Source organism: Ceratotherium simum, chromosome 10 (genome assembly GCF_057802395.1).
Source record: "Ceratotherium simum simum isolate JZ-2026a chromosome 10, ASM5780239v1, whole genome shotgun sequence".
Taxonomy (NCBI): domain Eukaryota; kingdom Metazoa; phylum Chordata; class Mammalia; order Perissodactyla; family Rhinocerotidae; genus Ceratotherium; species Ceratotherium simum.
The window spans coordinates 63180809-63208147 of NC_141909.1; the positions used below are offsets into that span (position 1 = coordinate 63180809).

General features: G+C 43.0%; 1 protein-coding gene across 7 annotated transcripts in view; it reads right to left on the reverse strand.

Moving 5' to 3' along the window:
* The window catches only part of ATP7B (ATPase copper transporting beta), a 98470-nt gene that overhangs the window by 40215 nt on the left and 30916 nt on the right, over positions 1-27339 (reverse strand). For 6 of the 7 annotated variants that reach the window (XM_087436109.1, XM_087436107.1, XM_087436105.1 and 3 more), the window contains one exon: positions 3220-4450. In XM_087436109.1, coding sequence (XP_087292235.1) covers positions 3220-4450 — 1231 coding nt within the window. Of the gene's footprint in view, positions 1-3219; positions 4451-24167; positions 24420-27339 lie in introns of those variants that run through there. The other variant, XM_004433683.3, reaches the window with a different exon arrangement.

Consider the following 27339-nt stretch of genomic DNA (forward strand, 5'->3'; position numbering starts at 1 on the left):
AGGAGAGAAAGAGGGAAAACCCAAAATGTCCCCATGTGTCTCCTTGGCCCCCAGGTCTCAGCCACAGCCTCTCCCCTGGTGGTGCAGTGGTACCGGCTCCCACCAGGCTACCTCAGCCCCTGGGCTCGAGAAACACCCCTCTTCCCTCAGACCCTCCTGCCTGGGGTGTGGCTTCTGCTATTCTTAATCTCTTGGGTTTCCCTCCCACTCCCTGTTTGGTGTTTCAGCTCTCTTAACACCTTTGTAAGTAGTTCCCTGGATTAAATCCCTCCACTGAGCTACCCTGTGACCCTGCTGTCACAGTCATTATTTTCTTTCTCTTTATTTCCTTCACAAATACCTAATATGTGCTGGGTGCTACTGAGTCAAAGGAGAAACAAATCACATGGTTTGAAGACTGTCCTCAAGGAGCTCCTGATCAACCCAGAATGACCAATAAAACACAAATAATGCCTTTTTAGCATTTAAGTGGCTATAAAAGAGAGTCACCAACACACTGATAGTTTATCCTAAATTAAGACTGCCAGGTAACATACAGGACGTTCAGCTAAATTTGAATTTCAGATAAACAACAAATAATTTTTTAGTATAAGTATCTTCCAAATATTGCATGGGACGTATACTAAAACATTATTCATTACCTGAAATTCAAATTTGACTAGGTATCTTAATATTTTTATTTTCTAAATCTGGTACACTAAATACCTCTTGGGCTAAACATAATTCCGGCCAATAAAAATCACTGTTCTTTTCTTTCCAGGTTTAATTAGTCAAATCTCGTTATTCTGGATCATGTAGTTCAATGCAAATTTCTTTTTACTGCCAATAACCTTATTCCACTGTTGAAAGATTTTAAACCTCACACAAATACAGCAGATGATAACTCCATACAACATTTCTTACCTTTTAAGTACAGGACTTAACTGTTCTATTATGTTTTCCAAGATTTGTTTTTAAAAAAACTCCTTCTTGAAACTTAGTACAAAAAACAAAGTACAGAATGGGGCCAAGTCCCTGCACATGACTCACCCACTCCCTTTAAGGGTGTGTGTGCAGGGAAGGATCACAATTGAGTGAACTTTTCCAGGAGACACACTTTATCTCAGTGGCTCAGGAAAGCTGATGTAGGAAACTCAAATCCAGCTGGCCCTGAGCACGCATGGCCAGTGTGCACTGCCCACGAGCTCTTCTTAGTGCTGCACCAGCCACTCCCCTGCAGCACTGAGCTCCAGCCAGAGGCTGATGTCCCCGTCCTAGTCCAGCCTGCAATTCGCACTGATGTACAGGGCCTGTATCCTGGGATCTAAACAGTTAAAACATTACTACCCACATAGCTGTCCCTCACAAAACGTCCCTCCTTATCTTCAGCCTCTCTCTCTACCACTCCCTGCCTATCTATCGCCCTCTCCCTCCTAAGGTCCCTCCCCAGCCTAAGCTACCCGGAGAGGGGGGCGGTGGTGGCGAGGTCTGCACCTCCTCATCCCAGTGCAGGTGGGGCTCCCACCTTCCCTGGGCCCTGAAGCAGCTCCTGCCAAGTCTGCCGATGGCCTCCTCCTCGTTAAACTTTAGCCTCTGCAGCTGTCGTCCTTTACTTCCAGGACTCCACTCTTTTCCTGGGTCACTCGTCTTTGAGAGCCTCCTCAAGGCGCCCCTTCCTTCCACACCAGGGCCATCACGTTCCTCCCTCTGCTCCTTTCCCTTCTCACACTCACTCTTCCTGGGTCTTCTGTCATCTCCCATGGCTCCCACCACTCAAATCTGCATTTCCAGCCCTACTCTCCCCAGAATTTAAGACTCATAAGCCAGCTGTCCTCCAGCATCCACCTCAGCCAGGGCTCATCCCAGGCTTTCCCCTTCCTCCATGGCCCACCCCCATCACACACACACTCCTTAATCTGACCCAGCTTGGTGGACCCGACCTCCTGAATGTCTTTTAAATCCATCTCTTTCTCTCCAGCCCCACGGCATTTCTCACCCAGCCTCCTAGGTGGTCTCAGCACCTCAATGCACACTGCACCCTGACACCGAATGGTGTTCTAAAATATAATCTGATCTGTGCTTCCTGATTACAATCCACTGGTCACTGCCCTCACCTTTACAAGAAAAGTCCAAATTCAGCGTGACACGCAGGCCCCATTCAAGGTGGCCCACCGAGTGTCCAGTCTCAGTCCCGCCACCTCCAAGTCCTCACACTTGGGCCACTCTGCACTCCTCTACAGCTTCCCTAGCACACTGCACTGCCTCTCAGGCCTTCAGGCTGCTGCCTGGGCCTCTGATGGCCCCAGTCACCTCCCCCTGCCCTGCCCCTCACTGGTTCCCTCCCCTTCAGCCTCCCAGAGGAGAGCTTCCTAAACCCTCAAGCTTGGCTCAGGTGCCCCTGGCCAAGGCTCATCCGGACTAGTCCCGCTGCTCTGCAGTGGTTTCCTCCTCCTCGGTCTCCCCCTCGCTACAACATAAGGTCTCAGGAGAGACCTGTCTCACTCATTCAGTGGCCCACAACTCACATAGTCCTGGTGCATGGCAGAATGCAAAAGGTGGTAAAATGATGCTGCATTTGCAGGGCTCCCATGTAAGGGAAATGAAAGAGGAAATCGGCAAGTGAATGGCCACTGGCTAGCGGGTCAATGAGGGGAGGGGGAGCAGGAACCTGCTGCCACTACCCTGGAAACTCCGTCTAGTGATGTGACATCAAGGTATGTAGGCACCTTGCTTTGGACCCCTACCCCTCTTCTCACAGCCACCAAGGGGGCAAGGGAAATCATCATTAAATCCTTTCCTTAATTCCCACTTTCAGAATGAGCTCCGGGTAATGAGACTAAGGTTCTGCTGTGTTTATTTTATTTTGTTTAGCAAAGAAATCTTCAGAGAAACGGATGATGGTTCCTGTGGAGAGAGAAGGGCCTGACGTTCCCACAGTACTCTTTTTAAAAAAGAATGTAAAATCAGAGTTCTCTTCAGAAAAGAGCCAAAAATCCAAGGAACTTATCAGCATTTTATCCCCAGCTACATGAGAGGCAAAATCTAAACACTTGGAAATTCTGTTTCTTCTATCCTGACAAACTTACTGAACGAGGAAAAGATGCAGAATTTCATCACCACAGTCAACATGTGAAGCAGTGAGTGTGGCTTACCTGTCTAATCAGGCAGGTACCGCGTAGTAAGACACAAAGGGAAAAGGAGACGACCCCAGGGTGTGCTTCAAACACATCGACTACGTACCAGAGATGACTGACGCCTCAAATCCCATGTCCTCTACAGCAGTGCGGAGTTCCTCTGGGTTAGTTACAGAAGGATCATAGAGAACTGTCCCCGTCCCTTTAGCCAAAGAGACTGATACTCGCTGTACGCCTTCCCTTTGGGAGATCAGGCCTTCGATGGACTGGACACAGGATGCACAGGCCATGCCAGCAATGGCAAGCACCACAGTACAGCATGTGCCTTGCACCTGGGTCTTCTGCAGGGGGCTGGGGGAGCGACGTGTGGAAGACCTGTTATCTGTCCCACTCCCTTCTGTGCCATCAGGAAGTGAAACTTTAAAGTTTCCAGGCGGAAGAGCCTCAATGGCCCTCCGCAGGGCCCCCGGGGAGACACGAGAAGGGTCATACTGTACTTGGGCAGTTCTGTTCTCCAAGGACACTTGAATATTTTGAATCCCCAAGAGTTGGCCTATATTTTCTTCAATATTCAGGACACAAGACTTACAATGCATTCCATCCACTCTTAGTTGCAGAGTGACTATGTGGCTCCCTTGGTGCCCCAAGGTCTCAGAGTTACTGAAATTCTGGTTAGCAGAAGCTGAAGGTTTCTTTGGGTTAGTGCTCTGTAACCGCCCAATATCGATTGGTCCCAGGCTTAACGGAGGCACTTTGCTCTTGATGACAGCTTCAAACCCCATGTCGTTTACATGGTCCCTGAGCTCTTGGGGTTGAATAAGATAAGGCTGATAAGTGATGACTGCCTCCTGGTTGCTGAGTGAGACTCTGACTCTCACTACTCCTTGCAGTTTCCCAATCTTGCCTTCTATGGAGCTGACACAGGACTGGCAGGTCATGCCCTCCACCCGCAGCTTGACCACGGCCTCCAGGGCAGTCGAGGCCCCTGAGGGCCAGGAGACGGACTTTCCTTCTGCGATGCTGGCCTCGAAGCCCATGTCTTTAATTTGACAGCAAACCTCTGGCAGGCTCACGACCGATGGCATATATTTCACAGTAGCACTGCCTTGTTCCAGGGAAACCGTAATGCTCATGATGCCTTTCAAACTGGAAATCCTGCCCTCGACAGACTTTACACACGACTGGCAAGTCATGCCCCAAATGCTGATGGTGCCGGCGGTCGTCTGAGAAGGGCATACACCGTCCAGACTATCTTCGTAGCCAATATTGTCAAAGGCGAAACTCTGCTTCATCGCTGGTTCCCAGCCATGAGCAGGCACAGAAAGTTTAGATAGGATCTAAAAGGAAAAGAAATAACATTTTTTATCCTTAAAACTAAATATTTTCTAAAATATCCCAGCTTCTCTGGCACTGAGAAAATGGAAAACAATGCCACTAGTGTCGAAACATCCAAAGAGTAAAAGAGCATAAAATGCAGGGAAAGAAAGCTATAAAGACATTATTTATCAAACGAAAGGGTTTAGATCGGTTCCTTTTAGCTCTGACATTCTGTGATTCTGAACCTAGAAGTCAACTGCCCACCTTAATGAAATGTTTTTCTTATCCCAAAGACATGGAGGTTTCTGTAGGAAAGGAGGAGAACGTGATGTGGCTTACAAGCACAGAATGAGCACAGCAGGCCTATGACAGAGGCAGAAGCACAGGTGTCCCAAGAGACCCTCCCTCACGGCTGGCTGATACCTGAAACCTCCCCACAGAACTTGGTCCTTTCAGCTCAAACTTTGGGGGTCCTGCTGCAATGCAAAATACAGAATAGGCACCACCTTAATAGGTGGTGTCCGTCTCATTCTCCTAGCAGGGGTTAACTATGGTTAACAACCACAGGGCACGTGCTCCAACTGCAGACCTCCCAGGCTCCGGGGGGTCAGACCACAACGCCTGTGAAAAAAGTCTGGAAGTATGCCCCCTGAGCCAGGGGAAATGAGCACAAAGAGCTGGGTCAAGAGGGGCACGAAGGGAAAAGGTGGAAAAACAGCAAGTTGAATTTAACAAGACTTCTCAGTTCTGCCTCTGCTGAGTGTCACTGCCCTCCTGGGTGTTAGGACAGTTGCAGTTATTACCTAAAATTACAAGCGCTTCCCCAAATCAAATGGACCATTTTCTTGATGTACCACAGTACGAGCGTAATTTCCTCATTTCTTCTCATAATAATGTGGCCTCAGTCACTCTATCAACAAGAAAATTTCCTTTTCACAGGGTCCCAGCCTCACCACTCTCTCAATTTAGATATAGTTTTTAGACCAGTGCTATTACATGCTTCAGAAATTTGGGAACAGGCCTTTATATATGGTACATGATAAAAAAGCATATCACTCTCTACACCTACACAACCTACTTGTCCTCAGATGAATCTCAATGACACAGATTGACTTTCTCTGTATCCTTGTGCATAAAACGCATATCTTTCCAACTTCAGCTGTTGAGCAGCATAACAAGATGAAAGTTTAAATAATTTTTATTTATTTAAGACCATAAATGTTCATTTGTATATCCACAAAGGAAATCATAAGCTAGTTTGGGATTAATCATTATAAATAACTTTTTTTAAGTATTCACTGTAGCATTCCTAAAATAGCAGAGAAAAAAAGGAATAATTAAATAATTTTGGGCAGCAACTCAAAAGAGTTTGTCGAATCCAATGAATATGCTGAAATTATCTATGGTACAAATACGGAAATGTAGTACATGATAATGATGACGTGGTATAACAGTATTAATGGACAATTGGGTAGCCACCTGGGAAATCCATTTGGAAACATATAAATTTGGAACCTATGTATCAAAAGACATTTCAGATAGATCAAAGATGAAGATGAAAAAAATGAAATAATAAAAATACTAGAATAAAACATAGGAGAATATCCATAATAATGTCGAGTGAGGAAAGCTTCAATACGACAAAACAAAAACAAGAAAATCCAGAAGCTATAACATAAAAGACTAACATATCTAACCATAATAAGAAAAAAAATTGCTTAAACCAAGGCAAAAGACAAATAAAAAACTGAGGGGAAAAAAGATTTGCTTCACATTAAACAAATTAAGAGCCAATTTCTTTAATGTATAAAGAGCTCCTTCAAAGAAGAACAAGGCCAACAATCCAATAGAAAAAAGAAGACAGTTCATCAAAAAGGAAATGCAAATGGCTTTCAATATATGAAAAAACAATATTAAAGAAGAAATGTAACATTCCAACCACACTACGGGGCAGTTTTCACCAGTCAGGTTGACATCCATTACCTTGTTCTCCAGAACTAGCAGCAGTGTAACCTCTCTAGGGGGCAACTTGGCAATACCTATTAAAATTACAAATTCATATACTCTTAGACCCAGCAACTCTGTTTCTAAGAATTTAGCCAATAAGTACATTTGTTTGTGTGCAAAAGGAAGCACGCAACAAAAATATTAAATGCTGCAACGGATTGGAAATGACATAAATGTCCATCAATAAGATGTTGGTTAACTAAATTATTGCACAGCCACACAATAGAGTACTATCCAGCTCTTAAAAACAATGAGACAACTCTACAGTATGTACTAAAATAGACTGATATCCAATACATCGTTCAGTGAAAAAAGTAAGGCACAGAATATATAGTGTATGTAGTATTTCAGTTATCTATTCCTGTATGACAAACCAAATCTAGTGGCTTACAACGACAGCTCACAGTTTTTCAATTTGGACAGGGCTCGGCAGGGAAACCTCGTCTCTGCTCCTCATGGCATCATCTGGAGTGGCCTGAACAGGGCTGGAGGTGCCACTTCCAAGAAGATGGTTCATTCATCACATGGTTGGCAAGTTGACACTGGCTGCTATCTGGAGGCTGTTAGACCTTGGTTTTCTTCCATGTAGCCTCTCCACATGGCTAGTTTGGGCACCTGACAGTTGGCAGTTTCTGGGTTCTGAAAGTGCGTGTCACAATAGTGAGCATTCCCAGAGAACAAGTCTCATTGTGCAAGCATTTCTCAAGCCTTCACTTGCATCATATCTGCTAATTCATCATTGGCCAAAGCTAGTCACATGGCCAAGTTCAGTCAATATGGGTGGGAATTACATACAGGCTTCAACACAAGGGTATAGTTCATTTGGAAGGGCCACCAAAATAAGTCTATAGCAGTATGCTAGATTATTTGCAGGAGAAAAATAATATTATACACACAGATGCTTGTATATGCATAGATTACCTCCAGAAGAATGCATAAGAAACCAGTGTAGAGTTTGAGGAGGACTGGGCAGTTGAAGGGATCAGGTAGCTGGGGTACAGGAGTGGGAAAAAAGAGTTACCTTTCACTGTAAAACTTATTGTACAATGCCCATGCATTACCAAATTCTGAAAACAATTTGAAAATTGAAATAACACGAGCAGAAAGGAGATCCAGAACAGTGACTTGATTGTAATTGGTATTAATTAAATACTTTTTTAATTGAAAAGAATGAAGGAAAAACTAAGATATTCAAGGACATTCACCTTATAACATCTTAGTAAGCAGAAACTGCTTCCTTATAATAAGCCGCAACCATCAATCACGTAGTCTGTTGGAAAAATAAATCCCTAATGATTTACTACCGAACTTATTTTCCTTGGTTCTAGCTTTAGCCACAACTCACCAAACCTCAAGCCATAATGCTGGCTCTTAATCCCTGGATTGTTGATTCTATCCTCCTGCCAAAAGGGCTTGCAGAAGTATTAGAAACTATTTGTAGCAAACAATACTCAGAGGCCCCCTTCTAGACAGGTAGGTTTCTAAGCACAAGCAGTTACGGAAGACGAAGCTCTGTAAATAACACAACTTCATGAAACACCAGAGTATCTGCTGGTTTAGGAGAAACCTCATAACAGTTGTCAGGTGTCTGGATAGTTTTTACGTGTACACACATGCTGTGTGTGTGTGTGTGTGTGTGTGTGTGTGCGCGCGCGTGCGCACGTGCGCACGTGCTTTTAATTCCGTTCTTCCATTAAGACAATCTTTGGGGGGGAAATCCTCCTAATGAGTTAAAAAAATATATATATGTTTAGGTTTAAGGGGTGGGGGGTTATATACTGGAAAAGTTGCACGATTGCTTGATTGCTCATCAAGCAATCACGGACACTGGAGAATGGGCCCAGGGCACAAACTGGGTATCCAGGGAAAACTCTGTAGAAGCTCTAGTTTTGTATAATTCCCACTTAATTATATACTCTTTGGGGACAAACATCTGGGACTTTTTCTGCAGGCAGGCCCAACGCCAGGCTGGGGAAGAACTTGTGCAAGCTTTTCAATTTTTAACAAACTATTTGTATGGTAGGCATCCGGATTAGAAGGGACTGGAAACACAAGAGGAGAGGGCAATTCCACAGAGGGGAATCCAAAAATGAATTTCAATTCTTTGCTACCTCTCTAGGCACCCAGGTCACATGGAATTTGCTGAGAGTCCAGGGCTTTTAAAAGAAAAGATCAGTAAAAGAATACAAGCTGTTGATTCACCACGATGGAGCCAGGAAGAGAAAACAAGATCTTCAGACAGGCCAGTCTGGTACCGGAAATTGGAAATGGGGTGGCGTGTTTTGATGAAAAGTTTCAAAACCAGACTGAAACTGAAACGCCCAGAAACAACATGTCTTGTAGAAAGTGGCTGTGATCACATATCAAAGAGCAATACCAGCCTGTGCACAATGGAAGGACCACTGGCCACTTCTGAGATCTCCTAGTTACACCTGGAGATCATCCTCAAATAGGATACCACTCACCCACTTATCCTTGAAACTTCTTTCACTTTGAAGGGTGTGCAACACCCTTAACAACTTATAAGGCAAAATGTTATACATGTATGCAACTTTTCCAGTATATAACCCCTACCCCATACAACTCTATACACCTGAATTTTCATGGAATTCCAAATACAGAGAAGTCTTGATTTTTTCATATGTACACAGACCCAATAATAACAAATAGTTAATGATTCTCAGTATTATTTTATGAGGATGGCATTTTATATCCCTAGTGCCCAAGATAATTCTATAAGTAGGTATTCTTATCACCCTTTACTGTTGAAACAGACTCAGAGGTTTATCCAAGGCCATACATCAATTTAAATAACATGAGCTGGGATTTAAATCCAGTTCAAAAGTCCAGCAGGCTTTCTATCATTTTAAAACAACTTTTAAGGTTATTTTTTCTTTTTAGCCATGTTAATTACGGGAAGAGATGACAATGCAGAAAAGCAAAATGAAGAAAACACAGAAGAACAGCCACATCCCACTTGCCACATAACAAGCAGGCTAACACCTAGGCGAGCGAGTGAGGTAGGGAGGCAAGGGGGCAGCCAGGGCCAGGAGCCCGGCTGCCTGAGTCTGAGCCTGGCCTTCATTCCTTACTGTCTGTCACCTCTAGCAGTCTCTGGCACTTCAGAAAACGACAGCAGAATATTAGCACTCGCTCTGCTTTCTTCAATATTCCTAATTACAAACACACCTGAGGCGACCACACTTACAAGAGGAGGCAGGACACAAACAGAGGCGGCAATGGTTCCAAGACCATGTACATCCACCTGAATCACTGTGAATGAGTCACTGCCCGGCTCTACTCTTATCTGAGAATTCTCTGGATGTCAGAGATTCACAGGGGAGGGAGGGTCAGAAGAGGCTGCTTGACTCAAGAAAAGATCCCAACCAAACCACCCCAGGCAGATAAGCGTCAGTCCCCAAAACCCCCACTGAGGAAAAATCAATGTCCCCATGTTAAACCTATGTGTATACATATTTACAGGAGTGTATACTCGCATGTTAATACATAAAATTGAGGTTATCTGTGGGTGAGTTATGAAATTCTGATTTTTGACTATCTGTATATATTTTCCAATTTTTAAAATTTAAAATAAAAAAACAATTATTATATACCAGATATTATATACCAATTCTTTTATACCAGAAAACAAATGTGGTTTTTCAGATTATCTAAGGCAAGGAAGAAAGTTTTAACAGACTAACATAAGCAACAATAATATGAATCATTGTGGTAAAGATGACCACAATGATGAACTGATGCTATACTTGTACTAGCTTTATACCTAAAAACATCTCCACATATCTTTGTGTAAATATCTGTCTTTCCTACTTACTGTGAATTTCTTGAGGGTATTTCTGACAGCCTTCGTATGAATTCCAGCCTTCTCTGGGCAAATCTGAGCCTCAGTCTTCTCAGGTGTAAAATGGGGTAAGAATAATGCCCACCACTACAGTTTTGCAGGGAGGGTGAAAGCAAAGGGGACTTGAGAGGTTAACATCATAAATACTTGAAAATGAATAACTATGAGGACAAACATGGCCTCATTTCACCGGCCCTGGGAGGCAAGCAGGGAACTCATTATTTTCTACCACTTTACTTAGAAGGAAAACTAATCGTTAAAACTAGTGTACATATTCCCCCAACCCTCACTCCAACCCCTTCAAACTGTCCTTTAACATTGTTTCACAAAGGTCCAGAAAGAGCTCCCAATGATAATTATCTAAATTTTATCTACTGAAAAAACAAACTAACCAAAACTTCAAACACTGATGACAGCCCATATGTGCCCGGGCTGTGTGTGTGACAATCCAATCTCTGCCCTCCAGAGCCACCCCAGCCCTGGTACTGACTGTGCACTTTCTGGGAAATTCTGTACAAATGACCATTTATTGCCTGTTTCCCTCTCTTGACCACAGCAGGGAAAAATATTAAACCTTACTAAGAAGCTGGACGCAATATATCCATTATCTGTCCAGGAGCACAAGTGAATAAAATGAACAACAAATAAAATTAACAAACCCCAATACATACATACAACACATGTTGTTTTCTACATACAACAAAATAATATTTAGAAATTCACAAACTATAAGACCTCTCCAAGAGGCACTTCCCAACATTATCTCAGAAAACCCATTTGCAATGTCATTCCACACAGCTTTACCACCAACCGTTTCACAGAATTTCGTTGCTTTCAATTTATGTCTATTGTAACAATTATTCCATTAGACTTTTATCAATCAACAGCATTTTTTTCTGCTTCAGAATCTTCTCTGATAACACTCTATATTTCAAGCCTCTCTCAAAGAAATTTTAAATGACAGTCACTATCAAGCAACTGTCAATATCTTAGAATATTTTTTTACATTTGAATGAAATAATCTAAGTCAGAACCATAAGGTCATAACTCCCTTATATCATTTCCCAGAATTATGATAGGATCATGTAAAAGACTTACATTAGATATGTGCAATATTACCACTGGCTAGAAGAAATGTCACACCTACAATATTAAGTTAATTCAGATATTTATATTATATGACAGAAGTCAATGAACTTGGGGTTATTTTTGTTGTTAATTACTATCATTATTGATAAATTACACATAGTTGTCTAATTTGATGAAATCATGCACTCAGTATTTTATCACACAAAAATGTATACTATAATGGCTAATGAATGTAGTGGTTTTTGCCTGGAATTATAGGTATGACCGGCTATACAAATATATATTCCTTTGAAAGACTTAGGTATAAACCTAACGTTTATAACTTATGTTACTCTATACATGCATGACAGGAACTTGCTATTTTAAAAAATCCTCAGAAAAAGAAATGCAACTGGTTAATAAATCTTTTTAAAAACAGTAATAATATATGGTCAACTAATATTTTACAAGGGAGCCAAGAATACTCAATGGAGAAAACACAGTCTCTTCAATAAATGGTGCCGGGAAAATTGGATATTCACATGCAAAAGAATGAAACTAGATCCCTATCTTATACCACTCACGAAAATTAACTTGAAATGGATTAAAGACTTAAATGTAAGACCAAAAACCAACAAAACTCCTAGAAGTAAATGAAGCCAGGTATCTGAGGGGTACTGTAGATATTAAACCAATTTGCTATTTTTCCTGTTTAACATGAGGGGTGACTCAAGGGTCTCGAGGATTTGTGAGCCTGTTTTGCCAGAGAAAGAGAATGCCTTCGGGGAGGTTGTGATCACCGGATGGCGGATCACTGGACGGATGGCCAGCCCTCAGCAGCTGTTGAAGCCCAGAAGTCAGATTGCCCAGAGGCTTACTGGGAGTGACGCCTTAGTTTCCCTGAAGTCTCTCCTGCCAAGCTCCTTAGCTCTATAAAACCCCCTGCTTTCTGTTCTAGGGGAGGTGGATTTGAGTGAACCCAGGCTCCCACCTACTTGTTTTGGCCAATTCGAATAAACCTTTCTCATCTCCAAGCACTGACGTCTCAGCGTTTGGCTTGCTGGGCATTGGGCACAGGAACCTGAGATTAAGAGGTTTGGTATCATAAACACAGGAAGAAAAACTCCTTGACATGGGTCTTGGCAATGATTTTTTGGATACGCCTAAAGCACAAGTAACAAATTCAAAAATAAACAAGTGGGACTACATCAAATTAAAAAGCCTCTGCACAGCAAAAGAAATGATCAACAAAATGAAAAGACAACCTATTGGGGCCGGCCTGGTGGCGCAAGTGGTTAAGTGCGCGCGCTCCGCCGTGGCGGCCCGGGGTTCGCCAGTTCAGATCCCGGGTGCACACTGACGCACCACTTGACAAGCCATGCTGTGGCATATAAAGTGGAGGAGGATGGGCACGGATGTTAGCCCAGGGCCAGTCTTCCTCAGCAAAAAAAAAAGAGGATTGGCAGATGCTAGCGCAGGGCTGATCTTCCTCACAAAAAAAAAAAAAAGAAGAAGAAAAGACAACCTATGCAATGGGAAAAAATATTTGCAAACCATATATCTGATAAGGGGTTATTATCTAAAATACATAAAGAATTCATATAACTTAATAGCAAAAAACCCACAAATAAGCCAATCGAAAAATGGGAAGAGGAACTGAATCGACATTTTTCCAAAGAAGATGTACAAATGGCCAGCAGGTATTGTAAAGGTGTTCAACATCACTAATCATCACGGAAATACAAATCAAAACCACAATGAGATATCATGAGTCATGCCTGTTAGAATGACTATCCTCAAAAAGACAAGAGATAACAAATGCTAGTGAGGATGTGGAGAAAAGGGAACCCTTGTGCACTATTGGTGGGAATGTAAATTGGTATAGTCACTATGAAAAATAGTATGGACGTTCCTCAAAAAATTAAAAATAGAACTACCATATGATCCAGCAATTCCACTTCTCAGTTTTTATCTGAAGGAAATGAAAATACTATTATCAAAGAGATATCTGCACCTCCATGTTCATAGCAGTATTATTTACAATAGCCAAGACATGGAAACAACCTAAGTGACCATCAAAGGATGAATGGATAAACAAAATGAGGTATATATACACAATGGAATATTATTCAGCCATAAAAGAGGAAAGAAATCCTGCCATTTGCAACAACATGGATGGACCTTTAGGGCATTGTGAAATGTGAAACAAAATGGGGTCACTTACGTCTAAGGGCTTTAAAATGGAGACAAGAGCCAGCCCCAGCAGCCTAGTGGTTAAGTTCGGTGAGCTCCGCTTCGGTGGCCCTGGGTTTGGTCCCCAGGCACAGACCGACACCACTCCCCTCTCGTGGCTATGCTGTGGCAGCAGCTCACATACAAAAAGAGGAAGATTGGCAACAGATGTTAGCTCAGGGCGATCTTCCTCAGCAAAAAAAAATAATAATTAAAAAAAATTTTTTAATAAGATAAAATGGAGCCAGGAGGCCATTAAAGTAATGGGTTTTACACGTGTCCTCATCAGTGAAAACAGGAACTTCTGAACTGAGTCAAGACACAAATACTCCCAGAATGCTATGAGAAAACTGCAACTCCTCACCTTGAAGGACTTTTACCTCCCTTTAGTCATAGTCTTAGCAATCAATTATGTTTAGCCAAGATTAGCTTTCTGCCACCAATCCCAATTAACATTCTTCATAATGCAAACCCCTCTCTTTTGCCTTTAAAAGCCCCCACCTCTTACTCCCTAGAGGGACACTATTTGGATTGCTACCCGAATCTGTGTACCCGGAATTGCAATTCTTTGATCCCAAATAAACATATCCCTGTCTCTCATTTTGGTTCTTTATATGCAGGTTAACATACATGATGTCAGAAGTGGGATCTGCAGCGATCTCCCCTTCGTGGACCAGTGTCCCCTGGAACCGGAGATGGTACCTACACGAGCCCCTGGTGCTCACCGTTTCCACAGATCGCCGACTCTCCCCATCATGAGTCCTCTCAGGTTCGGATCTCCCTCCACTTGGTGGAGCTTAGTGCCTTTTTTGGGATCAGGGTCAAGTGCCCAGGAGAGACTGCCCGGGAGACGACTGCCTCAGTGCCTGCGTCAGTGCCTGCCCAGCTTTCTCAGCTCACAGGCATGGCCACAGGAGGGGCTTCCTGGTGGGGGTTTTTCCTTGGGTGGTGAGTACAGTGAGTACTCTAACTAAATTGAGGCATTTCTCTATTGTCATTCTTGTTTACACGCTTTTCTTTACCACCGGACTTGCACTTTAAAGTTTTTCTGAGAACTTCCTTTCTCAGGAACTCCGGCTGTTTTATGTTTAAGAACTACGGTCCATCTCGGTGGACTGAACACCAAAGATGATTTAAAATTATGATGGCCACAATGGGGCTCTTTTGAAGTCCCTAACCTTATTTTTCTGTGCAATAAACTTGAAAACCGTGGAACAAGTTGAATGGGACACTTACTTTATGTGGTATTTAGAAGCTTCTAAACTAGTCCAGGACTCCAAAATCGCTTCCCTCCAAGACACAGATCCTAAGCTTGCTAAAAAGATTTCTCCATTACAAAAGATTCATCACTCTTCCCTGTCACCCACTCCTGCTCCTTCTTCCCCTCCTGCTTCTCAAACCTGTCCTGAACCCTCTGCCTCCCCTCTTCCCTTTCTCTTCCCTTGCTGAACTCCCTTTTTATCCCCAAGACCCCGATGCTTCCCTCAGTCCTCCAGCCCCAACTTCTCCTACTCAACCCATTCAAATGCATCCCTTTAAACTAAGACTCAATCATGAGGGTACCCACTTAAATATAACTTACATGCATTGGACTAAACCACAATTGAGGACTATAGCCAAGGAATTTCCCAAGGTTACTGAGGACCCTCACCATTTTGCAGAAGAATTTAACATTGTTAAATTCTATGAGCCTGGGTTTTCTGAGCTTTATCAATTAATTCACATGCTAGTGGAAGAAGGTCAGGCCCAACGCTGGACGGCCAACGCTGGCTGCAACCATCCTTTAGACGACTTTCCACCGACCATGCCAGCTGACAGATCTAAAGCCCAAGAAAGAGCAAAAACCTTATATGAGGCCATCCCTCAGGCCTTCCAAAACCTGTTGATTGGAATAAAATTCAAGCATGCACACAAAGGACTGACGAACCTGTGCATGACTATTACAACAGGCTTGAAATTATTTCTAAGGAAAACTCTGGACTCCCTTTAGACAGAGTCCACCAAGGTGGCCTTTAATTTCATGTTCATAAACGGCTTAGATGAAGATCTTGCACTTCTGGTGAAGTGAGCACAACTTAATTGGGAAACCATGGCAACTCCTGATTTGGTTAATTAGGCAAACCAATTAGCCCAGACTATCCAAAAATCAAATAAAGGAAAGGACACTAAAATCATGAATTTACAACTTCAACAACTATCAGCCTCACCCCAGAGGCCTCAACAAACTAAATCAAAGTCTTTAAACTCTAAAAATGTTTGCCATTTTTGCAAGAAATCTGGCCACTGGAAAAAGGACAGTCTTAAACTAAAACACTCTAAACAATCCTCCAATGTTAAGCCTTCAGCTCCTCCTACGGACTGAAGTTGCTCTGAGGACAAGGGAGGTTTTTCCAATCCTCCCCCTTAATCACCTGGGTGAAAGTTCCTTTATGATCGGAAATGAGTTCATTCCTGTCTTAACTGATACTGGAGCCACACTTTCCATGCTCAACCCCACCAGCCTCAAATCACCCCTTCCTCAGAGCACTGAGAAAATTTAAATGGTGGGAGTACCTAATAAACCCCTTACAGCTGACAAATCCTTTCCCTTCCCTTTGTAATCGGACCCTCTTCAGGACAGCCATTCCTTCCTATTGCTCAATGCTGCTCCTGCCAACTTACTAGGATGAGACTTTTTAGAAAAATATCATGCTGCCATCTCTTTTTCTCAAAAGGGATTAATAATTCTTGAAACTGATTCAACCCCCACTGCTTCAGATGGCAATGTTCAAGACTCCTCAGTACCTCTAACAGTTTTTCATCTTCAAACAGAGAATAACAACTCGGAGAACCTAGCCCTTTTGAGGAAGCCCCTAAAAACCTTTGGGCAAAATCCACAACAGATATTGGGAGGATTCACTCTGCTCCCCCAATAAAAATTCAGGTTGATCCTAATAAACCTCTCCCAAACATTAGACAATACCCTTTAAATCCTGAAGCCCTTGTAGGAATTAAACTACTCATAGAGGAATACAGAGTTCAGGGCCTCAAAGTCCCCTGAACCAGCCCTTGTAACATGCCCATCCTTCCTGTAAAAAAACTTCATGGATGAGGATGGAGGTTCATACAAGATCTCAGGGCTATTAATAATATTGTCATTCCTCAATACCCTGTTGTTCCCAATCCTCATACTCTCCTAACCTCCATTCCCACAAAAAGCAGGTTCTTCAACTGTGACTGATCTTTGTAGTGCCTTCTTGAGCATACCTGTAGATCCTGAAAGGCGATTTCTATTTGCCTTCACTTGGGATGAGCAACAATTTACCTGGAAGTTACGCCACAGGGTTGCACAGAAAGTCCCACCTATTCTTCATGGATTTTACAGGCAGATTTGGCAGATATCATCTGTCCTGAGGGGTCAACTCTCCAGCAGTATGTAAATGATCTCCCTTGCTCCCCTTCTAAAGAAGCACGTGAGCACAATAGCCTCCCCCTCTTTACCAGCAACTAAAGAGCACAAGGTACCTGAGGAAAAACTCCAATTTGTCCAAACCCAAGTTAAATACTTGGACATTTAATCTCAGATCAGGGATTGCTCCTAGACCCTGACAGGCTTCAGAGCATTTTGAGTTTTCCCCAACCAAAGACTAAGAGACAACTGAGAGGATTTCTAGGCCTTGCAGGATATTGTAGAAACTGGACACCAAACTTTTCCCTAATAGCCCAATTTTTTTGCCTTATTAAAGTCTAATGAGCCCAACGCCATAGAAGGGAATGAAACTGCTCGTAAGGCCTTTTGCCAACTAGAGGAAGGACTTCTCAGCCCATCTGCGCTAGGACATCCAAATTATCAGCTCCCTTTTTTCCTTTTCACACCTGTGAAGGAAGGAAATGCCTTGGGTGTCTTTACTCAGAAACATGAAGGACAACATAGACCATTTGGTTACTACAGTCAACAATTGGATCCAGTAGCCAATGGTCTCCCTCCTCGCAGGAGAGCAATATCAGCTAGAACAGCCCTTACAAAATCAACAGAAGAAATTACCATTGGCCCGCCCCTCACTATCTCTGTTCCTCATGCTGTGGCAGCCTTACTCAGTTCTCATCACACTCAATATCTTTCTGCAAATCAACTCACCTCTTATGAGATCTTGTTGTTAACTCCTCCCCACATTATGCTCTCTCGCTGTAACAATCTTAACCCTGCAACACTCCTTCCTCTGACTTCTGACCAGACACCTCATGACAATTTAACTTTGGCCAACTACTGGCACCTAGGGTTCATTTACAGGAAACTCCTATTACAAATGCCAAGCTCTCATGGTTTACTGATGGGTCAAATGATAAAGGAAAATATTGTGCTGGATACACTATTACAACTCCTTTCGAGGTGATCGAAGCAGCTCCACTGCCAACAGTCACTTCAGCTCAGCAAGCTGAACTATATGCCTTGACTAGAGCTGCACTCTAGCAAAAGGAAAAATTGCAAACATTTATACAGATGATCGTTATCACTTTGGGGTCATTCATGATTTCAGTATGAGAGGATTTTGAAACTCTGGAGGACCCCAAATTAAAAATGGATCATTTGTTAATGAATTACTAGAATTGATCCAACTTCCATCTGTCCTAGTCATCATTAAGGTGCCTGGGCATTCAAAGTCAATTTCAGATGAAGCTAAAGGAAATAATGTGGCTGATCAATAATTTGGCTGCCCTATGCCCAGAGCTACCAAACCTGAAGCGACTATAGCAAATTTTGACTATCTTCCAAAAGAGGAACTAATGAAAATGATCAAAGATGCCCAATCTAAGGCACCACCTAATGAAAGCCTTTACCAGATAGGTAATGGTTATATCTGAAGCCCATTAACCAACTTATGGTATGGCCCAAACAAAAAACCTGTCTTGCCAGAGTCCATGAAAAGACCTCTGATGGAAACGACCCATCAGATGACCCACTGAGCAGCAGATAAACTTACAAGTTTCATGAAACCACACTGGTGGGAAAATATTTCTAAAGCCGCCAAGGAGGCACAATTAACTCATGCTGTATGTCCCAAATACAACCCAGGGAAGACTATCCAGACAGCTCCCAGACATTTTGAATTGTCTAGAGGGCCTTTCGAGGTATGGCAAATGGATTTTATCCAGTTGCCTCCTTACCAAGGCTATAAATTTGTTCTTGTTATGGTTTGCATGTTTTCTCATTGGGTCGAAGCATTCTCTTGCCGACAGGCTACCACTTCGGCAGTTGCAAAAATATTATTACAAAAGATTACACCCACCCAGGGTGTCCCCTCAAAACTACATAGTGACCAAAGAATGCATTTTACTGGCCATGTTATACAACAGATATGTGAAGTCTGGCCTATTTTACAGCATTTTCATTGTGTTTATCACCCTAAGACCTCTGGACTGGTGGAAAGAACAAATGGCATTACTAAGATTCAATTGGCAAAATTTATGGAAATCTTCAAAATTGGCTTGGCCTAAAGCACTTCCTCTGGTCCTTTTGCATTGGAGAGCTACCCTCTTTGGGAAACACAAGCTGTCACCATTTGAAATAATTACAGCTGACCTATGCACTTCGCACTCTCTGCTCCTGATATTCAGTTAATTAAAGGAGACATGCTTGAGCATTGCAAAGGAATAATCATAGCCTTAGATAAAATTCAAGCCCTGGTAGAACAATCTTTCCACAGTGCGTTCCCGGGAGATGAAGACAACAAACTTCAGAACCTACAGCCAAGTGACTTTGTGTACTAGAAACAACACCTTCAAAAAGATTCTTCACAACCTAGATTGAAAGGACCCATATCAGGTACTCTTAACTAATCCTTGTACTGCCAAACTTAAAGGTGTTGATTCTTGGATTCATGTTTCTCATTTAAAGAAGGTTCCAACGCCCACTCAGACTTCCGAACCGACTGGAGAATTAAGAATAACGTTAACTAGGAAGTGAGGCACACAGCATCTGATTTTGATAGCTTTCCCAAGATTCAGGATCAGGCCACTATATACATACACATCACTCTAAACTTACAACCGATCCTCTTCATAATAAACATACTCTATCACACGCATAAATTTATTGAGCCTGATGATAATAATTCAACATTTTTGCTAAGAAAGACTCACTTATTCAGCTGGTGGTTTCAGAATACCACTTAATGACTTCCTTTATTATGTCCAAGATGGTGAATAGTCAGCACTTTGTTAGAATCTGTTTAATCTTAGCTGAAGTTTTTACCTTCTCTGAGGGTATGTCTATTGGCAAATGGGAGGATAATACTCTAGCGAACTCTTCCCAAACTAGAGCAACTGGGGGATATCTCTCTGAGTGCTGGATATGTCTCCAAAGGCCAAAGTCATCGGGAACTACGGACCCTGATTATACCCGTCACCAATTTGTCCTTGGTCCCCAATGCTACAGTAGATTTTAAGCGCCCAGCCCTTAAAACTGCCTACAGAGTAAAACTATTTGATCAAGTATCTCCACCTTGTTTTTGGTTGAGCCCTCCACAAAATATCTCCCTAAAGCCCTATTCCTCTACCAGTCCAAAAACCCAGACCCTCATGCTTTTTCCTTCGCCTCCAGCATCAAGCAAATGGCTGACCAAAATTTGTAAGAAATGTAATCTCATTCATCTATATCAAGAATTTTGTTGCAACAGGGCCAGATGGTTGTTAGCTAGCCCCTTCATGGGCTGTAGTGGCCACAATGATCCTTGGCTAGAACATATCCCTAAACTCATCCGCGCCAACAAGAACATAAACAACCGCACTCTTGGCAGCATACTACGTGCCCCTTCTGGGTACACCTTTGTGTGTGATTACAACAGGGAACCACCGGCTTATGAATGTCTAGATGACTGGCGTATGGCAGGACAAGGCATTTTAGGATTCCATTTCAAGGAATGGTTTTAGGAAACCATTCCATTTCAAGTTCTTGCAAAAGAAAAAACCCAACTTCAGTCTCATAGGTCTAGACGAGACTTGGCAATCCCCTTTTTACACCCCATCTACTCTCCATTGATTATCATTGCCAAAGGATTTGTCCCTTGGATTGGTGTAGTCCATCATGACCTGTTGATAATTTATCCCTAACCATAGCTAAACTGGCAAATTCTACCAGTCGAGCCTTGGCTCAACAACAATCCCTGGATTCCCTAGCAAGGGTTATATTAGATAATCGAATAGGGCTCGATTGTCTCCTTGCAGAACAGGGTGGCATCTGTGTGTAGCCAACACTTCTTGCTATACCTGGGTCAACTCTCTGGTGAAGATGAGTTAGAACTCAGAAAAACTAGGAAAATAGCACAAGGACCTCTCTGGTCCAAAGTCTTTTAACGACACCCTCTGGTTCCCTATCGATGTTTTCAGCTGGCTTCCTTCAGGTATAGGTGCTTGAACAATACCAGAACTTCAAATATTGTTTATGATTATTATTGGAATTTTGCTATGTGCACTTGTATTTAAACCTCTTATGCTACAACTCACTCAGATCTGCTCCAGACCTTCTACAAACACCAAGATTATGGTTGCTCAAAGTACTGAAATGATAGATAAGGCTTATTCACCTGAACCCTCAGGTAACTGGATGAAAATTCCCAGGCAAGGAAACTGCCTAAGAGTCATTTCTTGACTGCCTCCTTGATGCTCAAATGTGGCCTAACCCTTATGACACTGACTCCTTGGAATAAGCATGGGAAAAAAGAAAAAAAAAAATTCCCCCCAACATGGGACATGACTTTCTGGGACAGGTCCATTCTAGTGACATGGGACTAAACAAACCTATGTTGATCAGCAATGCTTTCAGAGAAAGATCTCAATCAAAATGGGAAAATGTGAAATGTGAAACGTGAAACAAAACAGAGCCACTAATGTCTGAGGGCTTTAAAATGGAGCCAGGAGGCCATTAAGGAAATGGGTCTTATGCCTCGTCCTCATTGAGCAGAACATGAACTTCTAAACTGAGTCAAGACACAGATATTCTGAGAACACTGCAAGAAACTTGCAACTCAGTCACCATGATGGACTTACCTCCTTTTGACCATAGTCTTAGCAATCAATTATGTTTAGCCAAGATTACTTTCTGCTGCCAACCCCAATTAAATTCTTTGTAATGCAAACCTTCCTCTTTTGCCTTTAAAAGCCCCTACCTCTGACTCCCTAGCAGGACACTATTTGGATTGCCACCCAAATCTATATACCTCGAATTTCTCAATTCTTCCATCACAAAATAAACACACCTCTCTGCCTCTCATTTTTGCTTAATTTTCAGATTAACAGCATTATGCTAAGTGAAATAAATCAGACAGAGAAAGACAAATACTGTATGATCTCACTTATATGTGGGATCTAAAACAAAAAGAAAAACCAAACTCACAGAAAAAGAAATCAAATTTGTGGTTACTAGAGGCAGGGAGTGGGGGTAGGAGGAATTGGATGAAGGTGGTCAAAGATACAAACTTCCAGTTATAAGATAAATAAGTACTAGGGATGTAAGGTACAACATGATGACTATAGCTAACATTGCTGTATGGTATATATGGAAGTTATTAAGAGAGTAAATCCTAAGAGTTCTCATCACAAGGAAAGAAAATTGTCTTTTTCTTTTTCTTTTTCTATCTATATGTGATGATGGCGATTCACTAAACTTACTGTGGTAATCATTTCACAATATATGTAAGTCAAATTATTATGCTGTACACCTTAAATTTATACAGCGCTACATGCCAATTATATCTCAATAAAACTGGGTGGGAGAGGGGCCGGTGGCGTAGCGGTTAAGTTTGCATGCTCCACTTCGGCAGGCCAGGGTTCGCAGGTCTGGATCCCGGGCGCAGACCTGCACGCTGCTTATCAAGCCATGCTGTGGCAGGCATCCCACATATAAAGTGGAGGAGGATGTGGCCCAGGGCCAATCTTCTTCAGCAAAAAGAAGAGGATTGGAAACAGCTGTTAGCTCAGGGCTAATCTTTCTCACCAAAAAAATATAAATAAATAAATAAATAAAGCCTCCTACTTAAAAAAAAAAAAAACTGGGGGGGAAAAAGAATGAGAAGGAATAATAATAATAATAAAATATAAATGTAAACAAGATATCAGTTTTTACCCAATAGGCTGGCAAAAACTTAAAAGTTTGATGATACAGAGCAAGCACATAGGAAAAAGTAATTCTCACCACTGTTTGTAGAAAACTAACTTTATACAACCTTTTTGGAGAGCAATTAAGCAATATCCATCATAGTATTAAATGACCATTGCATATGACCCAGTAATTCCACTTCTGGGAATTTCCTCAACTAGATATACAATTACACGAGAATGTTCATTGCTACATTCAGAGAGCACGAAACACATCTCCAAGTTGGGAATTGCACTGAAAATCATAATTTTGTCAAAAACAATACCATTCTGCGTTTATACATTACTCTACAAAGTGCTTTCACAATCCTATGAGGCAGCACTTTTCATTCCACTTTGTAAAGAGGAATCTGAAGCTCAACAAGTCCAAGAGTCCTGCCAGGTCTCACAGCCCCACAACGGCAGAGTATACAGACGAGCACCAGACCCGTGAGACCACGGCTGCCGCGGCCTCTACCGCGGCCTCTACCCCGGCCCTCCTTTCTGAAGGGCTCCCCCAGCCAAGTTCAGGTTGCTTCCCTAAGTCATGTGAGATTAGAACTGGCCATTAAAAATCATTAGAATATTTCACATTCAAATATCTCAGACACAGACTGGATTTTGTAAAGTAGTGGTTTAAACATTTTAAAGAAATGCTCTCAGCATTCCCCCCAAAAATATTTAATATTTGGCTATCTTAGACACTCAGCTAAAAATATAAAAGTTGACCACGCACTGCAAAAACAGACATTCATAAATCTCCTTCAACATCTCTTGCACATTTCAAAAATCTCTTTTCATAAAATTTCCTTTACTATTGGGGACTTCTTAAACAATTAACACCAGAAGAAACAAAAATAACTCTTAAAGGGGCAAAGTACTTATGAAAACTTTCCTTTGTATCTAACTAATATTTTTTTCCTTCTACTTATGTCAATGGAAAAGACCCCATAGAGACCACAAATCCCACCCGGAAATGCTACTAAAAGGCACCATTTTTACAAAATGTTACACTGCCCTACTTTTGAGCGTGACCTGACCTTTGGGTTAACAAAACTCATTTGCTTACTACGAGCAGCTTCGTTTTGCAGCAACATTTTCAAAATGTTTATTTAGTCAAAATGTGGAGAGTAACAAAATTAGGTACACATTTTAAAAAACGAAAAGAGGGGAAAGATCCATTTTTGTCTGACCTGCATTTTGGAAAACTTTTGCTCCACAGAGGCTTACAAAATGTTCTGAAAATATGAAGCAACAAAACCCAAGACGTATCCACCATGGACTTAATCTCGGGAGAATCCACCTTGACTCCCGGCTCCGTGCTATATTCATACTCTCACTCCCCACCCCAGACCCGCTCCCCTGACCCCTCAAACATAAGATATGGGAGATACCTCCATCTATAAACTGCATTCAACCTCCTCTTGGCTTTTTGGCCCATCTGCAATCGCACTGACCTGACTGGAACTGAGTTCTCGTGTTCCATTCAAAACCTTCCGTGAAAATTCTCCCTCCTCTGATGGAAGAGAGCCTTCCTCCTCTGAAGTCCCCTGCCTGGTGGAGCCCCTGGCCCCAGGGCTCCTCCTGATGGACTGCCACTTGTGAACGGACAGCAAGGCCACCTGTGGGTCACTCAGAGTCGCCAGGAAGGACTGGTCAGGGCTCCCAGGTGTCTCACCCCCAGCTTTCTCCATCGCCCCGTCCACAGCCACACCTTCACCCCCACAAAAGCAATTCACCTTCAGTAGACTATTTGGTTATGTTAGAAGGAAATGCTTTAAAAGCGTCCTCCTAACGAGCAGGGAGAAGGCACTTTCTGTGCTCAGTCACGCAGGTTCCCCTCTGCTCCTGAGCCAGCCCGGGAGTGGCGACCAGACAAGTCTTCAGTCTAGCAGCAAGCTTTGGGAACTTGAGCAGGCTGCACACCGCTGTATATATATTTGCTCTTGTTTATCTACACTCTTGCAACCAATTGGCACCCTCTCACTCAACACACTGCATTTAACACTGGGAATCTTTGCACACGGCCCATGCACGCCCTCACCCAGCGCTGCCGGGACAGCCGGCCAGCATGTACAGGAGCCCAGCACATAATCATCTCTCAAAGCTTAGGACGGTCTCCTTTTGACCACGTGCACTCCCAGAAACCCAGCCTAGAGGCAAGGGAGAAATGCCACTTCCTTTTATTACCAAACTTCCAGCACCTTCTTGGAATAACTTCAGCTGCCTCTTCCATAGCTCCAACGCTGGCGGTGTGCAGAACACAAGGGGAGAGAAGTACTTCCTAGGCAACATGACTTGCATTTTCAAGAAGGTGTAGGAAAGTTCCATGTTTCCTGCAGCTTTGTTTTCCCTTGGACCAATGGCTTGACTTCAGTAAGAACTGACTGTGGAAACTCACTGGATAACAAGGCTCATCCGTTTTTTATATGTGGCAGAATAGCCAGGAACTAAAGCACAACTCAGGCTTCTCAGGCTACCCACTGTTCCACAGGAGGATTAAGAGACGGAGACACACGACAGTGCGGTAATCCGGGCAGCCTCCTGCTCTGTCGGGCAGCACTGCCTCCCTTCCCACCCTCCCCCACTGGCTCACAGAGGAGGAAAGAGGCAACCTCATCCCCCATGGGAGGAACAGCTCTGCCAGCCACTAATCCTGGCAGCACCTCCACACCTGCAAGTGTGTGTGTAGTGTCCACACTGCTGACTGAATTGAGTGGGTTGGGAAGACAGTCAGTCTGTGTCCTTCTGCATTACTCCCCCAGGCTTTATATGCTGCTGGGGGGTGGGAGAGGAAGTGACAGGGGCATGCACCCAATGAGGGCTTTTAGAACACATCCCCTTCTGCTCAAGGTCACGGAGGATTCTGCCTCTTTATGGGTTGCCTACAATGACCCTTCCTGCTCCATTAAAACCGCCATCGCTGCCCCCAAGAACTCCTAACCAAGAGATCTGTTCTTTTTGAGGGAAGGCGACCTCGCCACTGGTCCATTCACCACAGGTCCTTCAAGACTCTTTGTTACTCTTCTGCCGCCTCTCATTACTCTGTGGGGATCTGACCACTTGTTTGCTCCTACTTCTGAAACATGCTCAGGGCAGCCAATTCCAAAATATGTCTCAGTTGATTTCTTACCTTCTATGTGCTCAGTCAAAAAAGAACCTGCTTCCATTTCCAAGAAATGCCATTCAAACCAGTGACCCAAAAAGGAAAGGCATGTTTGATGCTAAGGGCCTAGGGACCCTACTCCACGCAGGAGCCAGCAGATGAGCCTGGGTATCTCTGACTGCTTTCTCATGATCACTCAGCTCTTGCTGTCTTATCTATGGCATTCATGTTTCCTTATAAGATCTGTCAAGATCCATGTATGCCTGCTGACCACCTCACATTTCTTGTATTGGGCATCATAAGGGGGTTTTCCAGATACCTGAAGCTTATCTCTTTAAGCACCAGATTTTTTTTAATTGCTATTTTAAGTGGAAATCCCTCCCAAAGGTATCACTTATCTTTCTGCTGCCTTTTTAAAATATAAGTTACTATCCATATTTCAGCTTTTCCTTGGAGATCCGGGGTCATTATAAATATAAATGCTTCTTCTGTGCCGTAGCTCTGCATGATTAATAAGAAAAGTATGTTGTCACCATACCTGAATAGTCTATCCTTTTAGCACCATGAACTACGGAAAATTGAAATACTTTACTATAAAATACTTCGACTTCTCCTAAATGGTCACTCAGACCCAGAACATTGCCAGAAGAAGGAGGCTGGAGCCAGGTTATAAAGGTCACGAAGCTTAGACTTTGTCCTGTGGACAGTGGAGAATCAGTAGGAGTTTTTAAGCAGAGGACTTACATGATTATATTTGTGATTTAGAAATACAGTTAGGGGAGGCAGGAGAAGGAAGACTCAGAGAAAGAGGGATTATAGGGTTACAAGGAATAGAGAATTGCTGAGTGAGATTAAACAAAGGAGGAGGCCCTCCAGGCTCAGCGATCAAGTGATCCAGGCGAGGCAGAGAGGACCTGAGGATCACTGCCATTTCCAGTTTGGCACAGATGAGGAGGAATGGTGGGGGTGGGGGGAGCGCGTCTGGATAAAAACAGTGGGTTCTCCTTCGTTCCCATAGAATCTAAGGACCCGAGAAACAGCCAGGGCACGAGCCACTTTCCCAGGCTAGAGAATCAAGTCCAAACTCCTCTTTCTGCTACCCTCCTCTTTCCTCACACCTGACCCCTAGGTTTCCACCCCAGCCCCATCTAATCCTCCTTATCCTTTAAGTCCTGCCTCTCTGTGGAGTCACCTCCACCCACCCTAGCAGGGCTCTCTCCTCTATCTGAATTCCAGTATCACTAATGTCAGTACCACAGGCTGTATCATTATCGGAGGACAAGTCTTCTCCCTCCACTGAGGCTGCACTCAGGTCAGTCCATACTTGTGACTGATGCCCCGCACGAGGTTAGCACCAGGAAACATTGTAAGCTCTTGGAAGACAAGGTTCGTACGTCTCACCTGTCCAGTGACCTAACATGGAGACGAACAAATATCAGATGTTAAATAAATACTCACTGAGTTGAACTACAGCTTTCCACCTAGAATTTCATGGTGGTTTTTGTCCCCCTTATCACACTCAA